The 11,634-nt window shown below is 40.2% G+C and overlaps 1 protein-coding gene across 7 annotated transcripts in view; it reads right to left on the reverse strand.

The window, feature by feature from the left end:
- Positions 1 to 11,634, reverse strand: part of LOC111870743 (protein PRRC2C) — a 109,501-nt gene that overhangs the window by 41,630 nt on the left and 56,237 nt on the right. For 6 of the 7 annotated variants that reach the window (XM_033753987.1, XM_033753990.1, XM_023863258.2 and 3 more), the window contains 4 exons: positions 11,260 to 11,552; positions 7,954 to 8,907; positions 3,538 to 4,035; positions 1,042 to 1,183 (listed from right to left, as the gene is read on the reverse strand). In XM_033753987.1, the coding sequence (XP_033609878.1) occupies positions 1,042 to 1,183; positions 3,538 to 4,035; positions 7,954 to 8,907; positions 11,260 to 11,552 (1,887 nt within the window). The remainder of the gene's footprint in view (positions 1 to 1,041; positions 1,184 to 3,537; positions 4,036 to 7,953; positions 8,908 to 11,259; positions 11,553 to 11,634) is intronic. The other variant, XM_033753989.1, reaches the window with a different exon arrangement.

The raw sequence follows: 11,634 nt of genomic DNA on the forward strand, positions 1-11,634 counted from the left end.
GCCATCTCACTCATCGCCAAAGGGTTGAAACAGGAACGCACACAACAGAGCACCACAGACAAACCACTTAACTCAGACTGACGCCAGCTCACTAACAGTCGCGGGAGACCCCCAGCTAACACCACCTAGCAGCACAACTCGTAACTACAAAGCATGCGCACGCAACAGGTCAGTTCCGGTTATTTTTGGGTCCCCCTTCGTATGATGTTGTTGTTGTTGTTGTTGTTATTATTTTACTGCAACTGGGTGTTCACCCGGTGGCAGCAGAACTTACACTGATACAGACAAGGAAAGTCTATAACATAAGGGAACAATACAGTAAACAAGGTACACACAGTGCAATTTATGTATGTTATTATTACTTTACTGCAATTGATTGTTCACCTGATGGCAGTAGAACTTACATTGATACAAATAAGGAAAGTCTATAACATAAGGGAACAATACAGTAAACAAGGTACACATAGTGCAAATCCAAACATATAAAGTTTTAAAAGGGCATGTTCTTGTGTGCATGAATTATTAAACTACAACAATGTGATACTTGTGTCTTCATGGAAGAGCACCCACGAATGGTAAAATGGTATATGATATAATGAAGAGAACAGGCGTTACGACTCAATCATTAATTAGGGTAGTTGCTATGAGGCAAGAACGAAGAAAAGTGGTAACAGAGGACAAAAACAGCAAATTAAAGATAAATACAATTAAAAGGAAGAGATATAGGTAGAAGGAATGGGGGGAGGAACAAAGTATTAACAAGTGATCCTTAAAATGGCAGTTCTGTTAGAGAAGATGTCAAGAGGGCAGAGTGAAGATGCATAGGAGGAAGGACAAAAGCAGATAAATAAATAGACAGCAGGGAGATGAAACAAGTAGGGAAAAAAAGAGCAGGCAATAGTGACCAAACAAAGGCCAATGGTTAAATGGCAACGTCACAGAGGCAGGGACAGAGTTGTTGCAGCCATATGTTCATTACAGTTAACATGTATGAATGCAAAATAAATGACTAACACATTACTGAATTTATATGCTACTCACCAACTATCACTAGAACTGGTAAGGGCAGCTCCCAGTTGAATTCCTGGACTTGCATTAGACAATGGCGAGTTTGGTCTCAGAGATCCAGTAATTGGTTTGTCCCAAGCGTTCACAGAAGGTGGAGGAGCAGGACTGGAGGAGTCTGCCAATAAAATACAGAAAACTCCAATGCAAATAATGTAAGAAGCCAAACCCTTTTGTTGACACACACACACACACAACAGACACTCATTACGCTGGATTCATGGCTTTGATCACGTTCCCCAACATGAACATGTATGATTTATGTCATTCAACTTTCTATGAAATGTTTCAGACTGCATTGCAACATTCCTTGGTGCAAGGTGAAGGTAAAGTGCAAATAGTCTGGTATGAAGAGACAATATTTCTGGGTTCTCTAACCTCAGGATTATTTTGTTCAAACAGCAAAATTTAATGTGAATCCATTTTTACCTGCTCAACCACAGACTGTCAGAAATCCTGCTGTTGGAAATATTAAGTTTTCCAAGAAGTATAACATTTTGTTAATTACTGCATATATAAGAACTGGATTCCAAAATTAGCCACCAATTTCATTTATGACACAGGTACTGAAGCTGCCTGACACACATTTCACACTAAGGACCCAGTGTTGTGCATGAGCGTTCGCACATACATGCACGCACTCACTATTCTGTAAACTCCTACTCAATTCAGATTCGCTAATATGTGCGAAAATAAATGGGGAGAAATTATTTACTGCAGTATCCCTCTCTTGCATATACAGCCAGCACAGTTGTCATGTGTTTTGCAATCATGGTAACCCCTACACAGCAGTACAGCATCAGAATGTAAGGCATCTCAAAGTGGTAAGGGAAAGAAGGTTATACTATGACATTAACCCGAACATAAATATTCAAAACACCAATGGGAAACTTCATGTGTCCCCATTAAACCAAGAACGGATTAAATTCCTTTATTGTGGATTTACCTAATGCACCGTCCTCAGAAAACCTAAACCCCTCACTGAATTACTGTAATTATTCTCATGGTTTTCCAATGTGTATCAGCTCACCAAACTATAACATACTTAAGAGAAAGCTCTAAACCTCAGGTAGGAAATAAACTAGATTATTTCACTTACTGTCTGAACTACAGTGAAGGATGTCTGCTGATGAACATCAAGCTCACAAGCACGCAAGCTGTACCTAACATAACAGCAGTGACACTTCTTTTATACATCCTAACCCCTCTATTCCAATACGCAGTTACCATGTGACTTATGCCGTTTTTTGTCCAATATAGTGCATTCTAATATCTGTTCATGGTGACGGAAACAAAACCCTGAAGATGGAGGAGATATGTTCCTCTGAAACATCGGTTCACATGATCTATACGTAGCCATACCTCAGAAGACGGCAGTCTTCAGTCATCACCATGAAAACCTTAAATGTTACAAAATACGTGTAAATAACTGACCAAATATGCTACTAATGCAAGATAAATAACAAAGTTTTACAGGAAGCTAAAACAAACTAGATTAAAGAGTGCCACAAATGAAGGGGAAGCATATACATTGAGAAGGCTTTGTCAGTCAGCCACACCCTATGAACTGACAAGAGAAACAATATGGCAGGAGGAGGAATGGAACTAAATTTCCTTGAAGTCTCTTTATTTCTTTCAGCATCCCTGTTATTTCTGCAAAATCAACATGGATACCTCTTCTGTGAGATTTGAGGTTCCGACAGTGGTTAATATGAAACTTAAGAGGTCTTTTTGGATGTGACAGTGCAGTTTTGTAGATACGGAAATTTGAGTCAGACGTCTTTCAGGGTATTTCACACCTTGACTGGGCAAGCTTATGGAAGAAAAGTTCTGTGTGTTCAGTGAGATCGCCATTATGATTTGGATCCCAATGCACATTGAAAAAACTGTCTGGTAACTCTTTAATGATGATGTAATGCTCTACATCACTGCGTGATAATAATGCAACCTCAAAGGGATGTTCCAGACAGATTTCACCAAGACCCTGTTCAAAAGTGAGCTGCCACCAACTTCATGGTCAACTTCAACCCTGGAGATGGCACCTACCTACAAAACCATACAGCATCAAATCCTACAAGACTTAAAAAGATATTTTATCAACTGTTTTATCAACAAACTTCCCACGTATTTCTTACAGCAACATCTGCCAAATCTTTCAACTGCATTGACAGTGTAGTGATACATGAAGCCACAAAATACTGGTGCCAGAAGAGCACAATCTTCTTCTGGGTTATGATGCCATGCAGGCTGGTTGATGTCCAATGACATTTCAGAGGAATGTAGCACCTCAACTTCTGCAGTTGAAGATGAAGTCAAGTAAGAAACCAACAAGAGAAAGGGCAATTTTTGCTGATTTCTTCCATGGCATACTCTCTGACACGTACGGGGGAGCCAATGTGTTCCTTTGATATGTCTGCGGTACATGCTGCTGCCATGCCAACATAATCGCTTAAGAAAAGGCGTCCTGCTTACCTTTTAAAGGAAAGAGACTGACGCTCTGATTGATCTTGTTCATCTCTGACACATCATTATGAACACCAACATGTTGCTGCTGCTGTTGCTGCTGTGCTGCTTTCTGCAAACGGTTGTTTTCACGCTGTTTGGCGAATCTAGGTGGAAGCTTGTTCTGTCGAGGGCGTTCAAACGGTACTTTGACAGCTGCAAGTCCTGGCCCCATGGAGGCAAGTGGTAGTACAGCGGTTCCTGGCCCCGGTCCAGAAGGTGTGGCACCTGGCAGCATGGTTCCTGACCCTGTCGACTTCCCCTTCCGCTCTCTCTCCCGCTCTCCACGTTCACGATCCTTCTGCTCACGGGATGTCCTTCCTCCCTTCTGCTCTTCCCCTACACCCTTCTGTCGCGCTTCCTTCACATTCTTCTTGCTGCGCACTTCTTGGAAACCATTGTCTGCATCAAAAGGGAAACGTTCTTCCTCCACTGTCACCTCTGGCTGGTCATCAACTATCACCACACCTATGCAGTACAGGCAACACAAACAAGGGACTCACACATTCAGTTGGTTTTAATCAAACAGGCAGCAGACAGACAAAATTAAGCAAAAGAAAACTGAAACAACCAACAGAAAAGTGAACTATGCATATTGGAATCGTGTTATGCACATGACTTGAGGTTCCCACGACTCTGACCATCACCATTATGGTCTGCTAACATGCAATAATGTCACGCATACTTCAGCGAACGAACAAATGTTCACACACCTCATTCATCCATTTCTACCTTTAATGCAACTTCAAACTGTTCACAATCTCTCTTTAACTTAAACTGACATTAAAATCACATAAATTGCGATGTTTTGGCCTTACTGGTCCAGTTTCGGGCATCTGTTCACTTACTGAAACTGCTGCACTGCACTAGATTGTAAGTAAATGTATTCCATGTGATTGCACATCAGCGTTCACACTAAAATCTGTTTGAGAATAAAAACTCTCTCTTCCTTTTGCAGCGTCCATGTTTGTACATCCTTCGTATGTATGTACTCATTAGTTGGGTGTTATGTCCCCAAAAAACACATTTTAGTGTGAACAACGATAATGCAATAGCATGGAAATATATTGATTTACGATCTAGTGTATTGCGACAGCTTCAATAGGTGAACAATTGCTTCAGGATGGCCAAGTAGAGTGAAAACATACAGCAATTCATGTGATTTTAATGTCATTTTAAATTAAAGAGAGACTGTGAACAGATCTAAGTTGCATTAAAAACAGAAATGAATGAAGAGTGATACATCAGTGCAACAGGATGCTCAAATATATTATGTTCATACCAATCTACTGAAGTACACAGCATCATGTCTCAGAACACCGTAATCATGTAATCCGTTTATTTTAGTGTAGCAACAACAGAATGAGCACAGCTCATAACGAGAAATTCATTACAATAAGAACAGACATTCCAACCACCAATTTCTTAATATAACATGGGAAAATCTCGCATGAGATCAGGGCGCGTTTCCATGATCTTGACATAACAAGTGATTCCTAGTCACTCACAGCTACTTTACTGCATCAGCAGTAATTGCTGGTTTGCTTCTTTCTGATGGTACAGATCAATGGTGGTATGTAAAGGTACTATCCAACCTCACCTGGCTCCAGTACCTTGTCGGGGGAACTTAACATTCCAGATTCGCAGTACTGGATGTTAATGAATAGTTTATGTAACACTGAAGCAGAAGTGATTATACCACACACATGCAGTTACTCCAGGCAATAAGAAAAGTCCCATAATGTTCCCTGTGCTCAGTCTAGTACCTTCTTTTAGTGAGTACTGTTCATTTCACGAGTGAATGACAGTTTTATGCTGTAATGATATGGTTGTGATCAGTCTTCATATAAAATTTGAATACTTCTCTGTGAAGTCAGCAAACATATCAGAGAACAAAATATGAAGAAACACTATGGATTTTCTTGACAATGTTTACCAGTTTCATGACAGGTACAAAACACGATCAGGTGTTCTGTAGAGGCCATTAGCACAAAAAATGACATGAACGCAAAGAATAAAAGATTTAGAATCAGTGGTGTTACAAGGTAAGATCACCTGCAAACCCAGATTATAGGACTATAACCTAGTCAAATGCCGATCATATTATAGCACGTTCAGAGATTGAGAACTTTCAGTCACCTGAAGCGAAGCATTCTAGTTTCAGAGCAGAGAAGAGGCATGATGCAATGTACAAAGAAGTCTCATATCACACACTGTGGACAGTAGCGAATGGGACTTTGCTTGTACACAGCGCATAGTAAGCAGCTGGATACACATACAAGCGATTATATAAGCATGAAAGAATCCTTATCCTCTCGATACAGACAGTACAACAAAAATGTCAAATTAATCTTCATTATTTTTGTATCTGCACAATACAGCCACTTCAAACAACTTAGGATATGTGTGCAAGGTCTAACAATCATGGTGCATTTGCTACCATATTGCCTGCACAAGTTCATTTTGAGTATCTCGAAAATCATAGGATTTATGGGTAGAACATATTGGGGAAAGATTATTTTTTATCTACAACTTCTGTTCTGAACAATTTTAGTTTGCAAAAATATTTAGCAGGTTATGTATAACACATTTTTGTATCCTACTCATGAAAACTTGGTGTCATATAACATGTACATAAGCAGCAGCTGGTATTCTGTTTTGATGAGGATGCATTTCAATTATTTTAGGATATTACAAGTACCTGTTATAAGAAGCATTTCAATGAATTTTACACCTCATCATCACATGGATTTGTGTAGAGTTCAACACATAAACGAACTTAGAAAACGTAGTATTGAGACCTGACTCACAATAACATCAAGTAAAAATCTGTTTCTCAAAGAAGATTATGTATGAAAACTGCATGTTTTTTATAAACTTTTACTTTCGATCTACATTACACTTGGTACCAAACCAAATGAAACATCAGAACTGTACCTGACTTGAAGATAATTATCAAAATATCAATTATTTGATATGACTTTTTTAGGTAACTGGAATTCAGATTCTATGTACCTGATAAGTTAAGGAGGCATACATAAGAAGAGATGATGGGCATCTGTGCAAATAATATTATTTTAGAAACTGTTGTTATGAAAATCAATGGAGCTACAAGAGTGTGGGAGGAACTCTAAAAGCTCCACTTATGCGATGTGTTGTACAAAGCATGCAAAGAGTGATGTCAGAGAGACAGCACAAGCCAGCGTGCAGTTGTCCTGAGAATGGCTTCCAACCAACAGAAGGTTACATGTATGTCTAATGGTTAACAGACAGCATTTCTAAGAACAGAGCAAACTACAAAAAGGGAATATACCCAGACTCTCATCAGATAAAGTGGAAGCCTTTATCCATGATGGTGACTGCATTCTGTAGCTCTTCTCTTTAAACTATTCCACTTGTTTACAGCCTTGTAACCAATTCAGCTTCTGCTGCCTACCACAAAAACGCATCCTTCTGCTGGTGAAATGCCACTCCCTGAGCAACTGACCGACCTCCCATTATCTCTCATACAGCACTCACTTTGGCACATATGGTATATCATGTCAGTTGTCTTGTTTCTGATGCTGCATTTCCACAAACAAGATATTTGTGCCTTTTAGCCTTATCTGGTTGGTGTATTTAACTCACTTTCTACTCAGACACAGCATAGGTGAATTACGTTACCCAGTTGTGTGGTGTACTTCTGTTGGGTTTGGTGAGAAGCTGTTATCACACTTCTCTGCCGGAGGCCTTTTGCAGTCATGTGATTGCAGGGAGCTTGTGGGCAGCCAAAAATGGTATCTAATTTTTCCTTCACTCATCTCTTACCATGAATGAAATGTTCATTTACATGACACAAAATAGGTACTGCCCTTAAAAATCCATCAGCCTTGGCTGGCCCAAACCCGTGAACCTCAGGTCCGACGGGGAGCAAGTTACCACCAGACCACTGAGGCATGCAGCATGAATAAAACTATTTCCATTTCATACGATGGAAATGGCTCTCCTGTAACTACACAGATTGTCACATAAGCTCGTAAAATGTGGCCATTCTTCCTTCGACATCCTGTATGTGCCCTAGGGATGAGAATTTAGAGGAAAGATTTATAACCGACCCCATATGCTCACAATCTTTCTACATGCGGTGGGTTTTCACAACCAATAACCTCAGCACTTTTTATAACATGATTCCACACAAGGAAAGAAATGCAAGGTGCACCAGTGAATAAGTGTAAGGCATTCACTGCAGAATCTGTATGAGTTACGGAATAACCACAAGTTAATGAACATAAAAACTGAAAAAGACATGCATAAAATAAAAAGCAACAGAAATAAAGATGGGTCATGGAAGAAGTGCCAGTTCAACAGCTTTCTACAGATATTTCTTGTCAGAGAAAAGCTACTTACTTGCATAATTGTTCAGATCGATCCCTTCCAGAGCATTGGATTTTTCTTTTTCCACTCTGACATTTTTCTTGGACGAGTTCAATTCCGATAGAGCTTGAGAGACCAGTGATGGATCGTTCAATTTAATTTCGTCTACTCTGTTAACAGCTGTGGTTGTTTCTTTCATAGGTACTTTGGTTCCGGCAACTGCAGCACTCTGGCTGCCACTATTGGGACGGGGTCCAGGAGCTCTGCCGTTCGCTTGTAGGGTGATCCCCATAGCACTACTAGAAGTTCCTCTCTGTCCTCCATTGCCACCACCATATCCATTATTGTTTCCCGCACGTTTCTCCGCTCCTGGAGCCCGGGATGAGCCGCCGCTGCTGCCGCCAGAACCCGGAGTAGATCCCATGCCCCCAGATCCTCCCCTACCTGTTCGTGGAGCACAGTTATTTAGGCCTACCCCAGAATTGCGACGACTGTTACCAGGAGGTTCACGATGGCGAGGGAATGCCTTTCTTCCATTGTGTATATCGAGTTTTCTATCCCTGTCATCCAATTCACTGTTCTCAGATGTAGTCTCCCAACATTCATCACCCACATCTGAAGAGTTCTGTTTCATAACTGGCACAGACCCACCACCTGACCTTGGAGGACGACCAGTTGATTCCCTTCCAGGTCCATGTGTTCCACCACGACCAGTGCTGCTTCCTCGGGTGCCCTTGTTGCGACTGGAATCTCTACGCTCACTTTCTGACTTCCGCTGCATACGCGGTGGTACCTGGGTTGATGACACTTTTGTTACATTAGCATGGTGTCTTGAGCTGCCAATTATTCCGGCTGACAGAGCCTGCTGCTTCAGTTTGATTTTATCCTCAGCAGTCACTATTTCACCACCAATATCTTCTTTGTTTGATTCTCCCAAGTGAGGGTCAGAATTTTTTCGATTCTCTTTATTGTCCTTCTCATCCAACCCTACAAAAATGATACACAAAAATCAAGCATTAAAACTGTACTTTCATTTTCAATTGTTCCAAAAAAACAATTGAGAGTTCATGCAGCAAAATTACCTACCATCCTCCACAAACAATATACACATCAGGCAGTTCAGCATTTTCAAATCCAGGGAAGAAGCAAATTCCACCAGCATGAACTGACATGAAATTTAACCAAACATTTAACATACCTAAAAAGTAGTTGTTCCTATAATAGTTTCAGCTGCTTCAGTAACAAACAAAACCATGTGCCTATAATGACGCAATGTAATATTATGAAAGGAGTCACTGTTGCGGTGGTACCATCTGGGCTGTCACAGAAAGCTTTCAACTACAGCTTTTAAATATCCGAAGAAGAAACTACAGTACATCCAAATATGAATTCGAAAAGACTCAAAAGCATTCTCAAATAATGCCATCACCCCCATATTATGGATACAGAACAAAAGGAGTTCTATGAATAAAAGAAATGTATATAATATGTGAAACATATTTCTTACAGTCGGGCACAGAGGCAGTGAGAAAACTGGTTAATAATGCATTACAGTATACTCAGGGCTTGAGGTGGGGCGGGATGTCATCCCGGTTCTTTTCTGAATGGCTTAAAAGCATCCCGCTACTTCTTTGGCAGTAAATGCAATGTACGAGGGGGTACCCAAAAGAAACCAAACTTATTTTTTTTAAACTTATTTATTCAAATTTTAAGCCCAAACCTTCAATCCCCTTCAAAGTACTCTCCACTTACACCAATACACTTGTCTAGTCTTTTATTTCATTTTTCAATACATTGTCTAAATTCATCTTTTGTGATGCTTGACAGCGCCTCTGTCGTTTTTTCCTTTCATGTCTCTTTTCATTCGAGTAAACAAAAAAAAAGTCGCACGGGGCAAGGTTGGGTGAGTATGGAGGGTGAGGAACAGGGGTCATACCATTTTTGGTCAAGAATTGTTGCACAGACAGGGCTGTGTGAGCAGGGGCATTGTCATGATGGAAAAACCAGTCACCCGACTGCCACAAATCTGGCCGCTGAGCTCCAAGTCACTCCCGACAGCTCCACAATTTCTTCAATGGTCCGTCGTCGATATTCCTTGATGATTTCACGAATTTTTTCAACATTTTCATGTGTTCGAGCCGTGGAAGGACGACCAGAACGAGGTTTGTCCATCAATTGACATTTCACCATTTTTGAAACAGGAAAACCACTCAAACACTTGAGTTTTCCCCATAGCATCGTCCTTGTACGGCGTTTTTAACATTTCAAGAGTTTCTGTTCCACTATTCCCGAGCAAAAAGCAGAATTTCACGGCCGCACGCTGTTTACGAAAATCAGCCATTGCAAAAACGACGATAACACAAAACAGTTGTCACTATAAACTCTGCCGAAACTAGTCCTTACCTTCTGAAGCAACGGTAGTCGGCTTATCGACTCAGGAATGTTAGGTCTATGCGCTCATAGCGGAAAAACGCAGTACTACAAAAGCTCTGCAAACAAAAAAATTAGTTTGGTTTCTTTTGGGTACCCCATCGTACAATACCCAGGTCTTGAGGTGGGGCGGGATGCGGCGGGATGGCATCCCGGTTCTATTTTCATTCCACCTCAAGCACTATGTATACTTGTATAAATAAACTAATGGGAAGTGTTATGCTTCCAGATCACTTCAGCATATTGATCTACTGACAACTGAAAACTCACTTCACAGTTTAAGAAGGCATTGTTAGTAACATTCAGTCTGAACAAAAAGTTAACACACATCATTTCCAGATAATTTACATTTAAACATACAAAACAACTTTAAAAATAAATTTCTCAGTTCATTATGACAGAAATGGTCTAGCACTTAAAAAATATTTTCTGGCTATCACATACATAAAAATATTTAAAATTTAACATCTCTTTATACCATTTCTAATCACTTATGATTAATCACTTTCATAATACAATGCTCAATTTGCATCCTTAAAAGTAAATAAATTCAACATGGAACTTTTTCAAGGATGGAAATTTGAAAAAATATCTTAGGTTACCAACAATAAACTTAAGCCTTACTCTGCAAAGCTGATATAAATCTTCAACTCCCTTTTCACAGATGGAGCTTGAAAACGGACTTTACTTCTAACAATGACAATTTGTTTGCATTCAGGATTTGAAGTTCCAAACAAAACAGAGAATTTAAAATTATGGATAAACATAAAGAGACAGAAATCTAAGGAAAGAAAACCATTTCTTTTGTTCTCATTTCATATTATTCTCCATAGTCTCAAATCTTCACTGTGAAGCAACCACCTCCTTGTTGGACAATTTACAAATAATGCAAAATTTACTTATCCCTACCTATGAGTTTCGAATCATCAGAAGATTGCCCAAATGGACTTTTGGATGATGGGGGCCCATAGCCATCCATACGTCTTCCTACGCTACCACGGGTTCGGAAACCCCCCCGACCCCTTCGTGAAGGCTCACCACGAGGGGCAAAACCCTCCCGCCCACCCCTGCTGCTCTCGTAGCCTCCACGTTTGTCATAGCGACGAGATTCGGAACCTGCAAAACTCTTCTCTCCTTCTCCTCGCCGCACATCACGATTACGCTCGTCTTTTTCCATCTTCTTGCCACTTTGTTTGGGGGACCTGAAGCAAACAAGAAAATGAACTTACACTACACAATACATTTGAACATCCTACTATATATATATATATATATATATATATA

The sequence above is a fragment of the Cryptotermes secundus genome, unplaced genomic scaffold, assembly GCF_002891405.2.
Source record: "Cryptotermes secundus unplaced genomic scaffold, Csec_1.0 scaffold204, whole genome shotgun sequence".
NCBI lineage: Eukaryota > Metazoa > Arthropoda > Insecta > Blattodea > Kalotermitidae > Cryptotermes > Cryptotermes secundus.